Below are 22,856 nucleotides of genomic sequence, written 5' to 3' on the forward strand. Positions count from 1 at the left end.
CACAAGTGGTGAAAGATTAAGGGCAAGACATCAGAGAGACAAGAAAAATTGCTGCGCATCAAGCAGTCCATCTGCTTTGGCCATACAACAGTTACTATCAAGTGACTTAGAGGCCAAATATTAGTCTGCTTCTGAAACTGGGCCATCTAAAAAATAGATTCAAATTCTACTCACTAATATGCATTTAAGACTTCTGTGAATTCTCTGTGGATACATTGTTTCACATAAATCACTGCCAGACAAAAGCAGTAATTTTGGTTTATGTTTAAACTCAGGCTTCTTAAATATCACTTAAGATGGAGTATGCTGATTTATTTTTTTATCTGACTTAAGGAATAAAAATAAAGACTTCAATGACTACAAATACCATGGACTGTAATGCTGTGAGTGTTAACCTCCTCTATTTAAAAAAGTTTATATATAAAACCCACACAAATATGATTCACTATTACACATGTAAGCCACTAAAAATCAAGGACAGCCGAAAAAGACGGGTGATAATTCTCTCAAGAAGTTTGCTGCACAGCTTTTAGAAGTTCTCCCCTGTTTAAAGCACACTGAAATACCCAAGTTTAGTTAAAAAAAAATTCCCAGATGCACATATAAAATGTTTGGTTAGATGAGGACTGTCACAAGAGCAGCAAGATGCGAATTAGCTCCCAAACTGCAATCTCATTTCTTTTTTACCATTGCATTGCTCTTGCTAAGGTGGGCATTGTACCACACACATCTGTGCTTGTGACTCACTTTTGTAGGAATTCATTAACTGCCTTATAAATTTATATAACAGGAGAATTAAACACGGAAAGCCAAGCACTACCAGCTACATTGCTGTATATATTAAAAAGAAATGTGGATGGTTTTATCTTTTGGGAGAGAATAAGGTAGGGTTATACACAACACAGAAAAATACAGTAGCTCCACATCAATACACAATGATAATGAGAGGTGCCTTAAGCACTCTGTTCAAGAGTGGCTGAATAAACTAAAACATCTTGGATTCTAATCACCTAAAGTTAGTTCTCAGCACAATGGTTTTCTAAACTTGTTTAAAATTAAAACTGAGAAAACATCACTTGAAATTTCAAATGTATAACTCAACAGTATAAAATGCAAATAAACAGCTATTAGACTTGTAAAATAAACTTATAGTTTAAAATTAAGTCATTAGCTCCAATCTTGTCACCAATGAACACTTCAGATTTTTAGCCGTTTGCCTGGTTATCAATTTATGGCAAAATTGCATCACTAATCATAAAGATAAGTGAGCACTAGCACAAGAAAAATATTTCAGGAAGATGTAGCATGTCCATTAAGGACAAAAAATCCCATCCTATGAAGAGTTCATTCTGAATGTAAACTTAAGGACATTAAGTATTTATTTAATTACTTCATATTTTCTAGATCATCAAGAAGCACCTCTCATTTAATTAACCTACAGCCAAGTGTTTGGAACACAACTTAGGTTTGTTAGTGTAAAGCTCTGTTAATGTAGCTACGGGAGCTGAATTCCTAAAATGAACAATAAGCTTTCTAAAAGTTGTTATGGCTGTGGAGACTAGGTGGCTTCTCATGAAATTCATGTGCCTCTATACTGCCTGTGTGTAGCAGCACAGAGAACTGTTTCTGACTTTCATTTCATGCATCGGCTCTATCCTGCCACAGCAAACCTGATACTTTTACATATTTTGTCTAAAATTAAAGCTCACTTGTGTTGTTCACACTACACCTTTGAGACCCCAACTCCTACCTGTCTTGCTGCCAAGAGCAATTTCTTTGTCTCTCACTATGGGCACAACAGATTTTCCCACACTGAAGAGGAACCACAAATTCCCTATAAACAGGGAAGAATGGACAGAAGACTTTTTTCTTCCCCCTAATATCTTAAGTGTCCGATTTTTCTTACATCTTGCTGGGTTTTGTTACGTGTTTTATTGGTTTTCGGAGGCATTCAAGAGAAAACATGGGGAAAATCAATCTCAGTTGTTAAAAATCTCAAGCACTTCTAAAAATTGGAGCAAGTTAGAGCTATCTGTTTATATAAAGTCCAGAAAGCGCCATTATGATCACATAACATAGGCATGGCCAATTTGTGGTTCTTGAGCCACATGTAACCTTCAGGCAGTTCAAGTGAAGCTCTAATGGGGCTAAATCACGCACCAAACACATGTCTGCCCTGAGCTGCTGACTAATCCAGACCTGCAGTTCTGGGGTATCATTCATGGTCATGCTCCTCATCTCTTTCATCAGACAAATATCTGCAAAGCTCCAATATCAGCAGATAAAAGCAGGCACATTCAAAGTATTTTCATAATGTTACCTCATAGCATTCATAACTATCATCTTCTGCAGCACTTCCCCCTTTAAAGTATCCACTTCCACTAATTAAAATACCATCATAATTTCATCAGGTTACTTGAGGACAGAGACCACTCAAATTCTTGTCTCCACCACAACACACTGCCTGACTACCAAACATGGCATTTTTCACTTTTTCATTTCTGAAATTCTTTTTTCAGAAAAAAAAAAAAAAAAGAAAGTTCTCCTCTACATCACTTAGATTTTTCTCCTACTTCTCAAATATTTTTGGTGTTAACTTGGCACAAGTACCACCACATAACAGAAAGACTCAAGTGTCTATTCAGTCATCTATAAACTACCTTTGAAAACCCACTTATCCCTGAACACAGGAGCTTTTTGTTTAAAGCACTGTGTTAAGCTATGCACATATAAAACATATCAAAATTTGTTAATTAAGAAATATCAAAATATATTTTAGAAAAAAATGTGGTTATATCAACTAAGTTTGGGGGGGGGAGCATTTCTTTGAGACATACATCAGTATGGCAATTAAAATATTTTAAGTCATAAGATTAGTTTAATGGGTATTTTATAATTATTCCTTAATATGTCAACAAATATATATGGCTGTATATAAGAAAAAAAACCTGCCATTGTAACTGATTTGAGTTTCATTTAAAATTTAATATTGGAATTTTCTGTATTACTTACATCTCTTCATGATATCAGATTCTTGCATAGGGAAATATACACATGCTTGGAAAAATTACACTTACATTTTATTTCAGATTCATTTTCTTTCCAGACTGTTGTAATTACAACAATGGCTTCCTGCTTTTCCCAGCAGATGTCACTGCAAGGCAGGTGCAGAGAAGGCACATATGTTGAAAGAATTGCAAAGTGCAGCATAAACTGCACAGGTTCCCTTGCCCACACAAAAAGGCATTATATGAATAATTTAAATTAATTCTAAATTTTTTGCAAGATAGCTTTAGTTTAACTGCTACAACAGCTATAAATTCCAATTTTAAAGCTTTATTTTCAGCTGTCTCATCCTTTCTATTCCTTTTTAGGACATTTGATTTATCTTACGATTTTCCTATGCATTACCCTCTAAATTCAGACTACTGTAAATTCATTTTTTCAAGTGCCCTGTCAGATATTCAACAGGAATCTGAAGGTGAGAGGCCATTAATCCACTCACTTTATCAAACCTGGGTGTAACAAAAACATGGGCATATATCTTGGTAGGCAGTCTTGCAAAAGCTTTGTACCAAGAAGCTACTTACCCCCACTCCTATATTCAGTGTCATTCTAGTGAGATGTCACATGACTGAACAGGTCCTCAGATCCTCTTTAAAAACAAGTACATGAAAATACTTTAATCACTTCCATCTCCCTGTTTACACTTTTTTCAAGATTATTTTCTTTGTAAAGGCAAAGGCAATATTTCAGAAAAAATAAACCAAAGCAAAAGAACACATTTACAGAATTTGAAAATTGTGATTACTAGTGACTTCACAAGCTGGAAGCATTCTAGCTTTCAAATCTCAGACTAGAACAAAGCCTTTAGCAAGGCAAATAATTAAAAATGCATTCTTAAAGTGAAAAATAATTTGATCAGCAGATATTTGGCGAACAATTGCATATAATAATTTTTACACAGATTCTTCCACAGCAGAACTCCACAAGCCTCATACAAATATACTTTAAACAGTTACATTCTGTTCTGTGCAAAGTACAGCTGTTCCTAAATGGGCTGTCAGGGTTCCATCCAACTCCCACAATACTTAGTGGTATTTTTCAAATTAATTCCCTGGGAGATAACTGATCCCCTGTTGAGCTACTTCTAAGAAAAAAAGTTGTCTACACACAATGGAGCAAACAATCCTACAAATTTGGACTTCAACTCTCAACCTCTTTCTAGCAGTGGTAAAAGTAATACAGCCAATGGCTGGTTCCAATCTACAAGCAAGCTATTACTGAGCCTCTTATTTTCATTAAATTTCTAAGAAACAACTATGGCTTATGTAGCTTTGCCTTCAATGAAGTGAATGTAGCGCTTTGAAGAGATCCACCCTGATCTCTAGCTTTCTTAAGTGAAAATGAAGACCTTAAAAGTGGCACAATCTCTAACAGCTTTGAAAGAAAAGCTGACAAAATAAAAAAAGCTAAGAATCAAAGCACTGTGGGTAAAACATACTGCATGACTTGAGGAAAAGTGTTTCTACTGAGATGTTCCATTTCCAAACAGATTGGAAAAACCAAAATAGAATCTTCAGTTTTAGGAAAGCATTTTTCAAGAAGCAGATCTACATAGAACATTCAGAGGGAAAGAATTAAGTCTTCAGAAAGAGCTCCTCTTTAAATATATTTAATCAGTAGTCACTTCCAGTCTTGCAGATCTATGGGAGAGAACTGTCACATGTGTCTCATGAGTTTAATTCCCTAGAATTCACATGACTTAACGTGCTTCAAGGATACTTCTGGACATCTGCCCTAGAAATTACTAACAGTGTACTCAGCTATAAGTGATTATACCATCTTGCTTCATCAGATGATGCCTCTGGTCTCTAAAATGTGATTCATGTAAAAGCTAAGTTTAATTCCTAATTTATTTCAAAAGTTCTGATTTCTTAGAATTCCCAAAATGGGAAAAAAGTTAAGTTGCCTTAAAGAATAATTGAGCTATTGTCTAGTTTCTTTCTTCAAATTGCAGACCAATAAAAATTTCCTAACTAAAGAATACAGCTTATTGAAGAAAGATAGCAAAGATGGTTTAATTGATGCATTAGCAATTTCAATAGTCCTGCTTTTCAGACTACACCATTATGAAAAATGAACTAAACTTTATCCAACTGCATTTTAAAAAGGAAAATATTCATACTCTGCTAATCATCAACTACAACAAGGACATTTGAAGTCATAATTCAATCTGCTGTGACTGGATGCAGCTCCACCAATCTCAACAGGTTAATTATTTCACTGGTATTGCTTCACAGACCTACATTCACCACAATAACAAACAGCTGTTTACCATTTACAAGACTCAATTTGACAAGTGGCTTTGTTATTTTTTAATTATTCATTTTAATCTTTCACAAATTTTAATCATCATTTTCAATTATAACAAAGTTATACTTGACAGGAATCTCCTTTAGGAAAAGATTCTGGAAAAATATTTCCTTCAGGCTACTGATGTTCACAGTGCTTTTCAAGCTGCCCCATCAGTTTGGGTGATGTAACAAACCATGTCTATGGTCATGTTGTTGGCTTGATAGGTTGAAATACAAAAATCAGTCTCTATTTCTGTTTGCACAAGCAGTGCAAGTTTTCACTGTCAATGATCTATGTAACATGAATTTGGAAGAGCATTCTTAAGCTTCTGACTTGATACTTCAATGGGTCTACTCATTGCACAGTTAAAAAGGTTTAAACCCTTGCAGAGTAAGGTATTTCTATTGCAAATACTTCTAGCCTTCCCCTTTTTCAGGTCTTCTAACTCCATGCCTACCTGAACACATAGTTAGGTTGACATTTTAAAACAATGTAAGTAACTGAATCAAATCATCTCTTGCACAGTTTTAGCCAGCCAGCTCCCTAAAGCACAAGGCAAGATGCCCAAACTGATGCCCTCAGTACAACTTAGTTGTTCAATGAAAAAAAGCTACTTGAGTTAAGATCAAAGTCTAATTACAACATCTGCATCACAGCACTAAGTTGATCTCATTACAAACAGGATGAGTTTGTAATTCTTACACCAGGAAAAATTGTAGGAAAAGTATACTCCCTTATTAGGAAAAATAAGTCCTCATCACAATTTTTCAAAGTAATACATTGCTACAGTTCTTACAAAAGAACAGGGATGGCCCTTGGTAACACCTGAACACGGATATAAATTCAAAGTAATTGCAAACTTCATGCCTTAAAATCATCAATGTCTTCAGGTTATTCATGCAGGCAGTAGCTCATTTGTTCTTGAGAACATCCTTCTCCAGGGTCAGCTCTGCCCTCTTGAAGGCCAGAAAAAAAACCACACAGAATTCGTGTTATTCCCAATGCCTAAAATGTATTTTCTATATCCAGTGACAAAGTTGATTTACAAACCTAAACGTTTGTTTCCATTTCTTTGGTAGCTAAGAAATTCAATTTCCACAACAATAGCTAAGGTAACAGGGAATTAATTTTAAGCAATATAACCCAAGTATGAGGAACTTTGAAAGAGAAGAAATGGGAAAAAAGACCTTAAAGAAGAAGCAACATGAGCAATAATTGAACCCTTTTCTATTCAGGCCCACTCTAAGGAATTTTATATCACATCTAGGAATCTAGAAATATGACTTAGTCATTCTTTCAGCATGAATCGTCAATCTTTTCTTGTTAGAAGAAAAAAAGGAAACATTTTCCAGCTTCCAAAGTCAGAAAGTAATTAATTAAGGGATGATGACAAGGGAAGACATGTCAATATTTGGGCATGACTATGTTCCAAGATATTTGTTTTAGGAAAGAAGAATGTTGAAGGCATAGGACCCCTCCCAAAGGCAGAGACTAAAATTATTATACTCTTCTTACCAACAATTAGATTGACTGTCTCTCCAAAGTTTCAAAAATACCTCTCCAGATAAGCATAAGAGATGTGCATAAATATGGATAAACCACACAGCAATTCTGATCTATAACAGCTCAAAAATATCTGTGGAATTATTTCATGTTCCCATAAGGAATACATGCATCCCTGTAAGGACAGAGAAACTGCAGGCTTCAGTTCTAGGAATGCCTGCTTTTTACTACCCTCATAGAGCCTATTCCAAGGTCCCTGACCTTTGTTTTTCTGTCCTAGTCCCTTTCTACTTTGTTATTTGCTCCTCTCAAAGAGCACAGATGACTTCTATAAATAGTGTAGCATACTTGATGCTTGAAAGACAATTTCTTTAGCAGAAAAAGACAAATACATTGCACTTAGTTGAGAACACAATGGTTTAACTAACAGAATTCAGGACTTACCACTGCATGGGTATAACTCTAAGAAATTACTGGTACTAAGGTGAAGTCAGATTTTGCCAACTTAATCAGCATTTCTCAGATAATACCAAGACCTCAAATGCCTCAGAAAACTGAAGGCACTCATATACCTCTCCACAGAAAGAGAGCTGGCTAATAGGTGAAGAATAGTTCCATCCAATTTAATCACAATTATGATCTAGATGCAAGTGCTAATTTTGACCTTCACATAACAAAATTCCTTCCCAGTGAAGAAATATTATATTAATGCTTTCTTGTACTTTCCCTCACCCTTTGTATAAAAGAATGAATAAAAGACTAAAGAACTGCTATGACAAGTATTAACATGCTTTGTAAGGACTCTGCACTAGGGAAATTACACAAGTTTCAGGGTATGTCCAAAAATAGCAATAATAACATTTAATCACAAGTAATTTTTAGAATGTATTTGTTTCCTTATTTTTTTATTGAATAAAATATTCTACATTCCACTAGATGATTAAACTGCAAATAAAAGTAGGCAAACAGTACTCCACAGCAATAAGTTACAGGAGATGACAATATGTGGTAACTACTCAAATAGTTTCGGAAACCCACACCAACTGACAGTGGTTTATTGAGAATTTGGGTAGCATGCAAGTAAAACATACAACCTTACAAGGAAACAGTTTCCAAACAAGGAAGGCCATATATGTAAAGAAAAGCTCTATTGTACACACTGCTACATACTATCAACATATCAGCAACACTACAAAACAGACCTGGAGAACAACAAGGAGCAGCAGCTCTGGAAGAGTTCAGAAACCAGCAACCAAATTTGATAAGGACAGCAAGGCACACCCAAAGAAGCCTAAGCCCAAGCAATACAGGCCTAGGAACAATGCCCAAAAGCCCAGGCCATTAAATAAAACTGTACCAACAGGAGCAGGTCTATAAACAAATCAGACACGGCAGAGATAACCGCGAAAACACAAACCAACAAGCCAAAACAAAGCCCAAGGTCTGAGCTTAAATAGAGCTCGGGGCTCATGGGCAGAGGTGTGGGTGGGGAACCCAGGTAAATGTGGTCAGGGTAATTAAGGCCCATTAGTGCACTCTGAGTCCCGAGAGGGCTTGGGAACAAAAAACAGTGAAACAAAAGGAAGCAAAAACAAGTGCATCAAAGGTTTTCTAACATAATTAAGCACTGAGCTCCCCTCCTAAAAGCTGATTGTTTCCCATGATAACACAAATGGATTAACTGCTAATGCATTTACCTAATTTTACAGTCTCCAAAGGGAAGGGATTTCAAATTTCACAAAAATACTTTAAATAAGGGCATTGAACCTAACCATAATAAAAAAAAAAAATATTACGAACCAAAGCCAAGTGGAGTGAGCAAAACAAGTACCTGAAAAACAAAAATAACCTGAGTGCAGGTGATGCTGCCCAGGGTAATACAGATGTTTCACATACATCTTATTTTTAATTACTCTAATTAGCTGCTGATTTAGTATTTAGTCTTTGTGCTACCTCTATATTAAAATATTTGTTTGTAGATCAATGTAATTAATTTACTCCTATCAATAAAAATTGTAAATTACCTGATCTTGCTGGAGTTTTTAAGTTAAGATTCAATGACATATACATTCTTGCTCTAAAAATTAGTAAAAGAGATAGTCTAACATGAATGCACTCTGGCTGTGCAAGGAAGTGATAATAGCTGTTCTGAAGAAAACAATATGGCCTATGACAAAACCTGAAAAAGATAGATAAAAAAAGAAAACCTACCTATCTGAATTGGAGGAAAAGAGAGAAAAAAGTACAACACATAGTTGAGGTGTGGAGGAAGGGAAGTGTAAAAAAAAATTGTTAAACATTTTTCAAGAAAGGTTCTAGGTGGGAAAACAGATTTACTGAACAACCAGCTTCCAACCTAAAGCCTTTAAATTCTGCTCCTGCTCAAAAAGCAGGCACTGCAAGGATTCCTAGAGTGCCTGGGTAGAATCCTTAGAAAGTTCTTGGTAGATTCCTGGAATGTAGGAATGTTCCTACAAAGTAGAGAGAATTCCTAGAATTCTTCTAGAAAGTCTTCCTAGAAAGCATAGAGGGGATTCCTGGATGCACCTGGAAAATTCCTAGAAAACATGGAGCAAACATCAGACAATCTCCTAGGATACACTCAGAAAATACCTAGAAAGCAGAAGAGAAAAAAAGAACAATTCTAGAAACCATTGGCAGAAATTCCTACAAAGCAAGGAAGGAAAACTTTCAGAAAGCACCATGAAAATTTCTATCAAGCCTAAGAAGAAATTGTGAAAATTCTTTACTAGAATAAGGGAAATTCCTAGACACTACAGTGGGAATTCCTTGAAAGCATTTGGGAAAATTCCTAGGAAGTATTGGGAAAAGCCCTAGAAAGCTGCAAGACCGTTCCACATAAAACATACACTAATCTGTGTAACTGCTATGGGGGATTTTCTAAGAGGAAAAATGTGAATATAAAACACATCCCTAACATTTGTGTGCCTGAAACCAATTCTTGTATAGATTTATTTGCATAATTTAAGAAACAAGTATGTGATGCTTTCAGAATGTCCATTAAAAAGTGAAAACTTAGAGCAGTGCTAAGAAATAAACAGAAAGAGTGAGCATGTGTGACACTTCTGCTCTCACACACCCCTGGTTTCCAATAAGTGCAGCTTGCAGAAGTTTCTGACACTATCAGGAGCCTGCCTCTTCGGCAATCCCCCATGAGCTCTCTTCTCACAAAGACCTCAGTCCTGAGAACTCTCAAGAACAGCATCCTTTGATAAGTACTCTCCAGTCTCCTCTTGCACCAACAAATAATTTTGCATCCATAGCATCCTTCCATGAAGTTCTACAGATCTGCTATCCACCATGTTATGGATTACCTCCTTTTCTTTGTTTTGAACAGAGGTCTGAGTAGCATCAGTTGTTCTGGCATTGGAAGAGACCTTTAAAACAGGCATTTCCAATCCAAATTACAATTTTGCAAACCTCTTACACAGCCACCTCAAAGTTTTTCTCCTGTCTTGAGGAGACATAACCTACTTTTAGTCATTTCTTGGACCAAAAGCATTCCGTACCTTTGATAATTCTTGCTGCCTTCTCTGAACCTTTCCCAGTTCTAATATGTATTTTTGAGGACAGGAGATCTGAAGCACACACAACATCTGAAGTACAGGGACACCACAAACACAATGGAACTGAGACAATTTTTGTTATATTCTTGGTCCCTTTTTAAATTAAGGCTAACAATTGATTTGCTTTTTGCACCTCAAGCACTGAGCTGACATTTTCATGGAATCATCTATCCTGATGCTATAAAAGTGATCCTTCCCTTTGACTGCTCTTCCCTTTATTCCCCTTTGTTCTCATAGCTGTATATTGAATTTAACATGCCACTTTGCTGCTAAGTCCCTCAGGTTTGTATGGCCCTTCTCTAATTCTCAACCAATCTACTCTCATTCCTATACTGAACACCACACAAGGATCTCACTATTATATATCCAAAAGAAGTGAACCACTGGATTGTATATTTTGCTGAAACAGATAACCAAGCATCCCTAAGTAGTAATCAAAAGGCATTATAGACAAATACTGACAAATTGAAAAACGTATCCTGTTAAATTATCTGCAGCTGTCCATTCTCCCTTCTTTGAAGAGCTTTCACCCCAAAGTTTCAAGCAAAGGGAAAGTGCAGTTAGGACTGCAGTCACTCCCAAAGAAATGTAGAGCCTGAGCATAAAATCCTTTCCTTGGCAACTTAAGGCAAGTGAGTTTCCACTGGCAGGCTCCAGGTGCAAGCACACATTTTTCCTGATGCATCTGCCATGATGGCAATGACTTCTGGTAGAGATGCAGCATCAATGGCATCCACCTAAGGTGCAGTGATTTCACCGAAACTTCTGGCAGCAGGCAGAGATTTTCCACACTCTAAGGCCTGAGCCTAACCCATCCCCTGGGCCTTGCCCATCCAAAATTCCTAACTGCAATGGAACTTTTTCCATGTAAAGATACAAGACTGGATGATCACTAGAAAATTAAGTAAACACATTGAGGGTGGCCCTCCCAGAAAGACATGCAGACATACAAAAGGTCTTTCCATTCCATTTTTAAGCATGTCTCTATTATTTATTTATGAGCTTTTGTTATAACAAAGCCTGCTGTTTGAAATGTGCAATATCTGGCCTAAGTGTAATAGAGCATTTAAAAGAACCTCCACAAATACTAAAATCCTGCCCTAAACCATATACATGTCAGCTAATCACTTTGAACTATCCTTATTTGACTAATAAACAATCAGACCACATCTTCAAATCCATCTACCATGAAAAAAGACTATGTTAAAAACACAATTAACTTGTCAATTTAAAATGAAAATTTCCATTCTGGTAATAGATAGGGTAAAACCTACTAAAAAAAAAATCAGTTTAATATTTTATGTACTTTGTATGCAGGGAATTATTGTAACAAGATAATTATTTTATTTCTTGAGTTACAATAACTGGGAATTTTGAACATTAGTCCACCAAAACTCACTAAATATATTAAGGGAAAAAAAAAAGAACAATGAAATATTGTTCTTTCTTTTTAGAACCTTTAATAATTGTATGTTCTCCTTTAAAAAAAGTTAGTCTGGCACACTAAATATGAAAGAAAAAAAAAAAAGAGTAACATGCTTCCCTAGAAATAGAGAGCAACAAGCCCAACAAGAAAAAGTAATGAAGCTGAAAATTATCTGAACATTTACAGTGCTGGTTTTTCAGTTTCATATTAGAAATGGAGTGAAGACAATGCTGGATAATATTTGATTTCTCCAAGAACTGATGGCTACTCCCTCCAAATTATCAGATCTGAAAGGAGAAATACAGCCATTCTTGAAGATCAGCTGCCATCTAGTGAACAGTGAGAAAACTGTTTAAAACATTACTTTCAGGGTTTTGTAATTTAAACTAGATTCTTGGAGGAATATTGTTTGCCACTTTGTAAATTTTGGGATCTGTAAATTATTCAGGAGCATGGCTACTAAAAAGTATTCATTTGACATGAGAGTAATGTCATTCAGCAAAATTTGCTAAGAAAATATATAAATAACATACATGTGATTCCACAATTTGTTCAAAATAAGCCAATCCTCTGCTCTTTCAATAGGACATAGTTTTGGAGGGGCTTCACTATACTAAAAAGAACTGAACTATCAGTGTCTTAAAGTAAAATAATCAGTATTACAGCAATAAAATACAGGAAAAACTTAAAAGAAGTTTAAGTAAAAATTTACTTCAATGCGCTCATCAAACAATAATAGCAAAGTTTTTATATTGGATACTAACTTTTGTTACTTTGTTACTTAAGATTAGATTTGCAGGTGTTTTCCTTCTCATAAGAAATCAGATTTTCCAGATATTACAATAAGTCGGTTAGAAAGAACCACTATATATGAATATAAACCACAGAGCTCATTGCAAATATTCAATTTCCCATACTTTCCTTTCCTAAACATAACTTTCTAAAACCAAGCAGAGGGTCTACCACTTAAAGTTTGAAAGTCTGAAACACAAATCTGCCATTTTAAACAGAGTATGTTTTTTGTTTAATTGAGTACTACTTGAGGGCACTCATGTTTATGAGAACCTTTGCTGGAAAGAAATAAAACAAGAGAATATGTTTATAAGACATTGGCTTGAAAATACATTCACCTTCTTGGAATGAAAGCTCCTTATAACCTTTTGTCTGTACATTCTCTGGACAGACATTAGTATGTCCTACAACAAATACCTGGTAAGTCTACATATTCCATATGAGCATATTCCATATAAACATTTGCATATGTATGCAGTACAGAACTGTGCTATGAAAAGAAAGATTAAGTAGATATCCAGGAGTAGAGGAATAGAAAATAAACACTGAAATGAGAAAATTTGGTCATGAATTGAAAGGAAATCTATTACAGGCCCTTTTGCACATAATTAGGCTTAAAGAGAAGGCTTGCTGGTTTTCACACTACGCAGACCTATAAAATTTTGTGAGTTCCTATTCAGCATTTAGAACTATTATGAACTGCTTCTCTTAATGCTGCCTGTTTTTATTCACATGGCTTACTGAAATACTTTGTGTACAGCCTTGGTTCAGTAAGGAATGTGATTAAACCACAAAGGTTTTCTTACACTGCCCCTCCTGAGGCCTTCAGAATACAGTGCAGGACAGACTGTAGTTATGCTGTAAACCACCTTCTCTGGGTTTCCTGTGAATTTAACTGTGTCTGACTAGCATCGAGCATTTGACATCCCAATTCTTGTATGTCTGTGGTCTCAAGGTCTGTGTGTATTCAGCACATGTGTGACTTTATTTAAAATGAAGCTACTTTCAAGAATAAAACTATACACATACTAAATTTTATCTTGTAGCCCACAACACTGACAGACCTCCTAGAAAGTTTTTATAAAAGCACCACACAATTCATGGCACAATCTAAGAAGGTGGGGGACCAAAACTTTTCTTAAATGCTGACTAAGCATTTGTCAGAGCAACAAACTACAACAGGTTTACCAAATGTTGAATGAGTATCTGTGTCTTAATTACTTGTATCAGCAGCTTCTCAAGCCAATCTTGTGGCTCCCTACGTTTTTTAACCAGTACCCACATCTGAGTAATGGTGACCAAGGAGCAGAGGGAAGCACTGGAATGGTGAAGCCAAACATTTGAGAAGATGTTTCAGAAGCACCGACTGAGCAGGCAGCACTGAGGACACAAAAAGAGGGCAAAGAAATGAGGGTGGCAAACAAGCCCTGTCGTGACCAGCTCTGTGGAGAACAAGCCAGATGACCATCAGAAAGGGGGGGTCAGTGTATTTCATCTGTGGAATAAGGGTATAAGAAGTCTCCAGGGCACAGCACTCACCTCACAGGCATTGCTTTGACAGCCCTTCAAAAGGGAAGGCCCAGGGCAGTGGCTGAGGCAGGGCATGAGGGAGGTGGCAGACATCGAGTACTGTGGCCACTCAATTGAGGGACTGGAGCAGGTCCAGAGAATGCCAACAAAGATGGTGAAGGGCCTGGATCACAAGTCCTATGAGGAATGGATGAGGGAGCACGGAGAGCTCAGCCGGGTGAAAAAGAGGCTCAGGCAGGACCTTATTGCTCTCCACATCTCCCTGAAAGGAGGCTGTAGCCAGGTGGGGCTTGGCCTCTTCTCCCAGACAGGACAAAAGGCCACAGTCTCAAGCTGCACCAGGGGAGGTTTAGGTTGAACATTAGGAAAAGATCTTTCACAGGAAGGGCGACTAGATACTGAATGAACTGCCCAGGAATCACTGTCCCTGGCTGTGCTTAAGGAGAGACTGGACGTGGCACTGTGTGCCACGGTCAGACTGACACGGAGATGTTGGGACACAGGCTGCACTCGATGACCTCGGAGCTCCGCTCCTACCGGATTCATTCCGCGATCCTGTGGGGGCCGAGGCGGGGCGCAGTGCGCGTGCTCCGCTGTGGCGCATGCGCGAGGCCGCCTGTCAGCGCGCGAGCGGCTGGGCTGCGCTCCGGTCGCTGCGCGGGGGTCGCGGCCCGTCCCGCCCGCCGCGGGTCGGCAATGCCGGGCGGCCGCGCCGCGCCGGGCGGTGGCGGAGCGGGAGCCCCGCGGGAGGGCGAGGCGCGGTGAGTAAGGGCCGACGGGCCCGCGCAGAGCAGGGGGGTTGCTGCCCTCCCTCGCGGAGGCAGCGATGGAGGCGGCAGTCTTAAAGCTGCTCCCGCTGGACCCGGGAGATGAGGGCACGCAGCGGTGCCGCTTGGGACCTGCCGCGCTCTCCGTCCTGGGAGCCAGGATCGGCGCCCCGCTGAGGATCTCCTTGCCCGGCGGCTGCTGTGTGTGCACGGCGTGGCCCCGGCACGACCTAGCGGACGGGTACCTGCAGGCCGACCTCAGCTGCAGCACGGCGGGGCTGACGGCGCGGGACCTGCGCGGCCTCTCGCTGAGCGTGGGCCGGCTGCAGCTGCTGCCGTACCGACAGCTGCGAGCAGCGGCTGTGAGAGTGGTCCTCAAGAGCGCCGCGCTGAAAAAGTCGACTCCCAGAGCGGTGTTGCAGGAGACTGTCAGAGAACTGCTAAGAAATGTGTACGTTTCGCCTCGTTATGTTGTTACTGTTGCCCCAAGTCCCGAAAACCCCGTGGTGTATATTGAAATTCTGTCTGCATCTCCTTTGATGGAGGAGGAGGGAGCTGGATTGATAACGCCCCAAACAAGCATAAAAATTAAGGAGGTGATCACTTTAGAATGGTACAGAAATCTATCAGAAGACACTGCAAAAACTCCAGTTGCAGGACTGGATGATGTAGAGAAGTCTTTGAAAGAAATTATTGATCTGCCTTTCCGCTTTCCAAAAACTCTCAAGAAGCTGGGTCTTTCCGTCCCTAATGGAGTGCTGTTAATTGGGCCCCCAGGTGTAGGGAAAACTCTAATAGTAAAGGCAGTAGCAAAAGAGCTGGGTGCGTATCTGTTTGGCATCAGTGGCCCAGCCCTCCATGGTTCAAGACCAGGAGAAGGTGAAGAGAATTTGCGAAGAGTCTTTGAAAAGGGCAGAGAGATGTCAAACGAGGGCCCAACCATTCTCTTTTTTGACGAGATTGATTCTTTATGCCCAAAGCGAGGAAGTTCAAACAATGCTCCTGAAGATCGTATCGTTGCTCAGCTGCTGACGCTGCTGGATGGTGTGGGGAGTGAGGGTAAGATGGTCATTGTGGCAGCGACAAACAGGCCTGATGCCATAGACCCTGCACTGAGAAGACCTGGCAGATTTGACAGAGAGGTAAATAAACCCTGTTACTCATACATTCACATTTTTCTTTCCTTGTTGAGGTGGAAGTGGGCTCATAATAGTTTTTTTTTAATGTCTTCTAGTCATGTTTCATAGTGGGATTCTATAGGTTTGAGACAGGTGTCTTGTTTCTGTCTTTAGTTTGCTGCAACTTGGGTATGGTTGTTTTGGTGTTTTTTACTCAGATCACTGAGAGTTCCATATACATGAAAATGGATGGGAGGAGTCTTTTTGCTTCTTTATCATAAAGACATTGACCTGATCTTCAGGGGCTTTGTTTGCTTACAGATGCTTAGCTTTACAGGATTGGATTTTTTCCATTTAAATCCTAGATTGCAGATTTGTGCATTTCTCCTTAAAAATTTATTGTGACAGAGAACTATCAACCTGCGGTGTCAAAACTTCTATTCAGGTTTCAGTAACAGAGGTTGGGTCTACTCTGGAAAAGTTCCATTAGCCTAGTAGTCCAAAGAAGAAAAACACATGCATACGACACACAGTGCTTGTGCTTGTATTGTTTATTTTCCTGGCTAAACCCACTCCTAGATGACCAGTTTAATCAAGTTCTTTAATGCTTTCAGAATTATAAATTTCATTATTTTCTGGTAAAATGTGAAATGGTATTTTAAATACTTGTCATTTGTATAGAGCTGACAGTAGGTTTCCTGTAAAATTCTTTAGTTGGGATATAAGTATATATATTTTTTCAGTAGTCAATATAAAGCAGAGACAAAGTTGCTTACTTAGGTCTGTAAAATAAATGAGTATGGCAAATTATCGACTTAAAATTTTTGTTTATCGTGTTTGGTTTAGATTATTATTGGGACCCCAACAGTTACACAGAGAAGATCCATCCTGCAGTTGCTTACATCTGACATGCCCATTTCTGCAGAGGTTGATTTGGCTAAGCTGGCAGAAATGACGACTGGGTATGTTGGAGCTGACCTTACAGCGCTCTGCAGAGAAGCTGCCATGCAGGCTGTGTCCCACAGCTCTTTGGTATGGTTGCAAATCAGTCAAGAACGATGCCAGTAATATTTGTTCTACCCTTTCCTCATTAATACTTTACTTGAAAAGCTCAGCATGTTGAAGACTTGGACCAATCATATTATAAATTTGTTATTTTTGCTCCTTTCAGTTCTTACCTTAGTTCTGTTGATGCACCTGTGGTTTAATAGTGGCATTTTATAGCTTGTTTCAGATAAAATGTGTTACATTCTTCAGTGTGTGGTGAAAATGGATTTTGCAACTTTTTTTTTCTGTTCATAAGATTGTGGGATGTGATGTATGTTAACCCTGAAAGCAGCTATTTGATTTAGCTATAGTTCAGGGACTAGTACGTTTCTCTGAAACATTAATTTCTGTTAATTTTTTTTTTCCTGTGTAAAAACTTGCTATTAAAGAGGTCATATTTTACTTTATGTTGCACTTTTGTGTGTGCAGTGTTTAAGTTCATTAAGTCAGGTATTGACTTCCTTATTAGTTGTATTTAGCCTTATGTGAAGTGTTTTGCATATTAATGCAGCATTTAAGTATTGCATTAAAATGGTGTTAATATGCTCTATCTGGGCTTATTTTTCAGGATTCAACTGCAACTGAAACCATGATTAACATGGGAGATTTCCAAGACGCTTTTAAAAAAATTCAACCATCCTCTTTTCGAAGTGCAATTGGACTAACAGAGTGTAAACCTGTAACTTGGGAGCAAATTGGTGGTCTTGAGGATGTGAAATTAAAGTTAAAACAGGTAATGTATTAAACTAATTTAGATAAACAGCTAATTTCTAATACGTACTCCAAGGTATTCTGTATGCTGCATTATGAAAATTATTTCTTTTGCAAATTACCTGATTATAAATTGTATTTTAAACATTGTTACAGTGTTATTACAATGTTTGAATTAGAAATCTTGCATATACCACCACCAAGCATAGTAACATCATGGGAAAATAGGCATGTTTTTAGTAGCTGAAAAAAACTTGTAGCCAGATAATTTTTCCATTCCTGAATATTTATCCAGCTCTTGGCTGTTATCTCTTCAGGATTGCTTTTAGTTCTGTTTCAAATAGAAAATTTAAGCAGGGGGCAATTTGTGATGAAAGACTAAATCACTATTCTCTGATTTCTAATTAATGTTTGTATGAAGGAGAGGAAATTATGTACTTGGCAGTTTTATTGATTGCTTGTTACTAAGAATTTCATCCCTTTTTAATGTATTGCCAGAGTATTGAGTGGCCTATGAAATTTCCTGAGGCGTTTGCCAGGATGGGTCTGTCTCATCCCAAGGGTATTCTTCTCTATGGGCCATCTGGGTGTGCCAAAACCACGCTGGTGAAGGCTGTGGCCACGAGTTGTCACTGTTCCTTTCTCTCTGTAAGTGGTGCTGACCTGTTCTCACCTTACATTGGAGATTCAGAGAAGATTTTGTCTCAGGTACAGTTTCTAATATGTGTAAGGTTCTGTAGTCTGTTTTTGCTTGATTTTTGTAAAGTATTCGTTAGACCTAAATTTTGTTGTTGAAAAGATGATAGAGCTCTCATCTGATCATAAAATAGAAACGGCTTACAGATTCACATGTTGATAAAGTGAGAGTCTATCCCTAAAATTATACCAGTGTTAAACTTTGGATTTCTAGTTTTTTGTTTTCAGTTCATTTAGGAATATAAAAAATAAGCAGAATTTGCCAATAGTAAATGTAAGCCAGAACAGCTCTTAAGTATCATTACAAATGTACCTTTCAAGTTAAGTAAAATACAGAGTACATGTATGTGGGATTCTTTTCTTCACCTTAACTGATAGAATGCAGGTATTAATGTTTTATTTTATTAACATTTGTTGAAAAGGTTTTTCGCCAAGCAAGAGCAAATACTCCAGCAATAATATTCCTAGATGAGATTGATTCTATCTTGGGATCTCGGGCACTCTGCAGAACTGGCCATGGTGTCTCAGAGCGGGTTCTTTCTGTTCTTCTCAATGAATTGGATGGAGTTGGGCTGAAAGTTACAGAAAGAAGAGGAGGCAAGCTACAGCTTGAGGCTCAGTGCCAAGAACAAAGTGATGAGGAAAGAAAGGTATTTATGCTCCCTGTTCTGTATAGGAAGAAGGAGAAGTGCTGTCCAGTTGTTTCAAAAATATTATTTGTTGGCATTCACATTTTAAACTTAAAATCCTCACACTTAAAAACATACAAGAAGCTGTTTTACTCTATCATAAGTACTAGTTTTTAGAAGATACTGTATATAGGCTGCTGATTGTTTTTACATACATTGTTTCTCAGTCAGGTTTTGTTTGAACAAAATACCCACCCAGGCTAATGAGCATGATTAGTTGGGTGCTCATCTTCTGTCACAAAAATCCTTTTCTTGACACTAAAATAATTTTTTAGATTGATTGTGTGATTTTTACTCTTAAACAAGTTCTTCCCTGAGCTTACTTTTTCTAAATACTTCCCCTACTTCATTTGCAGTCCTTTCTCACACATAATGCATACAAAAGCAGCACAGTTATGATCAGTTAGTTATTTAAACAAAAACTTGTACCTTCACTTGTCAGTGAATTGTTCATAGCATTTAATATTCAGCTTTTTTGTATATAGATTTTTTTCTTACGATGATACTTTCTGGGGGAATAACAAAGAAAACAGTTCCAGAATTGTAGGATATGGAATTTTTTGCATATAAGAAGTTGTTTGTTACAATCTGGTCAAAGAAAAGTCTTTATTTATTGCCAAGGCAGATACTAAGTGTATTTCTTCTTTGTCATGTAATCTACACTGCACCAAGGCAATTTTTAACTTCAAGAAAGATAAAATACTAATATTGAAGGGAAGATAACTACTTGTAACATTACATTATCTTTTTGCCCTTCCCCTCTTCTCATTAGTAGTTAACTAATATCTTTTGATAATATCTATCTCAGCCATGTTGCACTAATTTGTTTACATGATCTCTTACGCAGCTAGAGTTTCAGGAAAATTTGAACAAAGATTTCATGGTAGTTGCTGCAACAAATAGACCAGATATGTTGGATGATGCCTTACTCCGCCCTGGAAGGCTGGACAAGATGATCTATATTCCACCACCAGATCTGAAGGTACTACACATCCATATGTGGCTTTAAAGGGAGAGATATTCGTTGCCAGCATACTTTAAGAGCAAAGGGGGCATATTCCTGTAACATACTTAACAGATGGTAGGTGTTTTCACTGGAGATCAGTCACCAAATTCAAGGTACAATGAAAAAATTTAAAAAGTAATAAAGATATTTGTATTTTAAACACCAATAACATTTTAGCTCGTGTAGGTAGTTACAGTATTGCATATGGAAAATAGAGAAAATACATATTTACAAAATCAAGCTACAATTCAGGACATACCAAAATAAGTTGTCTGTCCTTGCTTCAAACAATTTTTGTGTACTGTTCCCAAGGTTAGTGTACCTATTTGTCCTGAGCTGCACAAAAAAAAGTCCCAAAGCATGCCAAATCGGGCCTGTTCAGCCTAAAATACTGTGTTTTCTTGAAGCAAGGAGTGACTGTGAATAATAGACCTTACATCTGTGAGACAACCAGATGTGCATTATCTCCATTAGTAGCATTTTATTCTTCCACCAAAACCAGGTAGTTTTGGTACTTTTCTGGATTTTCCTTGGCTCTAATTTCAAGTTTGGTACTGCTTTGGAAAAAGATTAATTTTTGGTTTGTTTGGTTTTGTTTTCTTGCATAATATGCACCAATTTACAGGGAAGACTTTCCATTTTGAAAATCTGCACCGAAAAAATGCCATTAGATACCAATGTGTCATTACAAGATGTGGCAGTCCTAACAGACCTCTTCTCTGGAGCTGATATTGAAAATCTGTGCAAGGAGGTAAGAAATATTCCTGACTCATCTGTGAAATAAACTCTAAATAGAACTTTGAATGAAAAAAGAGAGCTAATTCACAGATGTTACTAAGCCATCTGTAGTAAAGGCACTTTCCAGTTTGCATTGAAAATCCAAAAAAAATGCTTAAAACAGAAGAACTGAACAAGGGTTCATTCTTTAAATAGAATAGCCAATTAAGAATAAAGTCTGTCTGTGATAATTTACCAGAAGTCAAGGAAGTGTAAACCCTTTATTTCATGTGGCCTCTCTAATCCATGTTCACATCTAGGTGAATTGCATTCTTTGTACTGCAAGCTGTAATTAGCAGGTACTGTCAAGTCTAGAAAGAAAAAAGAAGAGAGAGAAGAAGAGAGATCCAGAATTTGAGTTGAGTTGTATAAAAGACAGAAGACTAGTAAGAAAATCGAAATGCATAAGTCATGAAGGATGTATTGCCTAATCCAGACAGAAAAAGTGAATGAAAAAGTTACAGTAACCTTACTTGGATCTTTATCAGTTGTTAAATAACTGTAAGTTATACAATGCTGTTTTCAGATGCTTTAACTAATGCTTTGTTCCTTGTAAAATATTTTAGAATCCTTACAGTATTCTTTACAATTTAAAGCATGATAAGGACTAAGTTGTTTTTTTTTTTTTTTCTTTTAAAGGCTGCTTTGTTGGCATTGCAAGAGAATGGACTCAAAGCAACTGCTGTAAAACAGGAACATTTTGTGAAATCATTGCAGACTGTAAAGCCATCTTTAAACATAAAAGACTTGGAATTTTATGAAAAATTCTCTAATCAAAAATTAGCCTCTTGAATCTGTAAAGGAGTGGCATAAGTATTTTTACATATATTACAAAGATTTTGAAAAGGTTTTTATCTTTCCTGCTTTTTAATACTGTACTTACTGTAGTTTTCAGGGAGTGTGAAATACAGTAAAGTGTCACTTTCAAAAAGTTCTGTAATTGAAATAATAATAAATTAAAATCTTGTTTGCTTTGGGTAGGTTTATGTCTGATGAAACAAGTAATTGAAATACTTCGATAAAACACTATGGAACAGCTTAGTGTTACTGTAGATTTCCTACTTTTAAGTACAAAAATGGCATAATAAGAAAATATAAAATGTGTTGTGAAGTCTCCAAAAGACAGCAAATATGTAAGAAATAGAAAAGCTTTCAGGAAATTAAATAGGAAGAAGTCCCACTCTATATAAAATATAAGGTGTGTTATATGTGCCTATATACATATAGGCTTACTTTCTTACAGATTCCAAAATGCAGTGGCAGTGAAAGGGTTGTTAGTGATTAACTCCTTGGTGTAGGTTTGGAAGTCAGGGGGTTTTGGGAGTAATTTTAGATTAGTTACTGCTCACTGTACAAACATTTGGATTGAGTAAGCAGATAGCAAGTATGTAATCAATTCAAACTATAATTTCTTCTTTAGAAAAGGGAGTTTGCGTAATGACAATTTCTGCAGAATTGTTTTCCCCACCCAGCCATTCCTTGTCAATACATTTTTGTATGTTGCTTTCTAAAATACAAAGACACTTCTAAGGAAATTGGTATTACATGTATGTAAGTGTGCATTTTAACTTACTAGAGTAGGAAGGTTTTTAGTATTTTTTTATTACCTTTTATTTTTCACAGTGAAAATGCTTGGGAACAAAATACACCACTGTCAACGACAGTTCCTTATTTTAGCCGAGGTTCAGAAGTTATAAGCCCATTAACAAATATTTCTCTCTCATAACAGGCAGTGGTTTATAGTGAGATGGATCAGAAAAGGAAGTTCCAAGGCAGTTGGTGACTGGGGAAGGCAAAAGGCAGTAGTAGAAGCTGTTGAAACCTAGGAAAGGGTTCAGATACAAACAAC

The 22,856-nt window shown here is 37.4% G+C and overlaps 1 protein-coding gene and 1 long non-coding RNA gene across 2 annotated transcripts in view; one reads left to right on the top strand and one right to left on the bottom strand.

The window, feature by feature from the left end:
- The window catches only part of LOC128794634 (uncharacterized), an 82,202-nt gene extending 67,475 nt beyond the window's left edge, over positions 1–14,727 (bottom strand). The window contains exon 1 of the long non-coding RNA XR_008433219.1: positions 14,206–14,727. This is a non-coding gene — a long non-coding RNA (uncharacterized LOC128794634). The remainder of the gene's footprint in view (positions 1–14,205) is intronic.
- Positions 14,728–14,967: 240 nt separating this feature from the next.
- SPATA5L1 (spermatogenesis associated 5 like 1) lies at positions 14,968–21,987 on the top strand. The gene is made up of 8 exons (XM_053955091.1): positions 14,968–16,105; positions 16,928–17,113; positions 17,697–17,861; positions 18,338–18,547; positions 18,958–19,185; positions 20,072–20,206; positions 20,856–20,981; positions 21,647–21,987. Exons 1-8 carry the CDS (start codon positions 15,023–15,025, stop codon positions 21,797–21,799), a joined length of 2,286 nt encoding a protein of 761 aa, XP_053811066.1. The 5' UTR covers positions 14,968–15,022; the 3' UTR covers positions 21,800–21,987.
- Positions 21,988–22,856: the final 869 nt, after the last annotated feature.

This window comes from Vidua chalybeata, chromosome 13 (genome assembly GCF_026979565.1).
Source record: "Vidua chalybeata isolate OUT-0048 chromosome 13, bVidCha1 merged haplotype, whole genome shotgun sequence".
Classification (NCBI taxonomy): domain Eukaryota; kingdom Metazoa; phylum Chordata; class Aves; order Passeriformes; family Viduidae; genus Vidua; species Vidua chalybeata.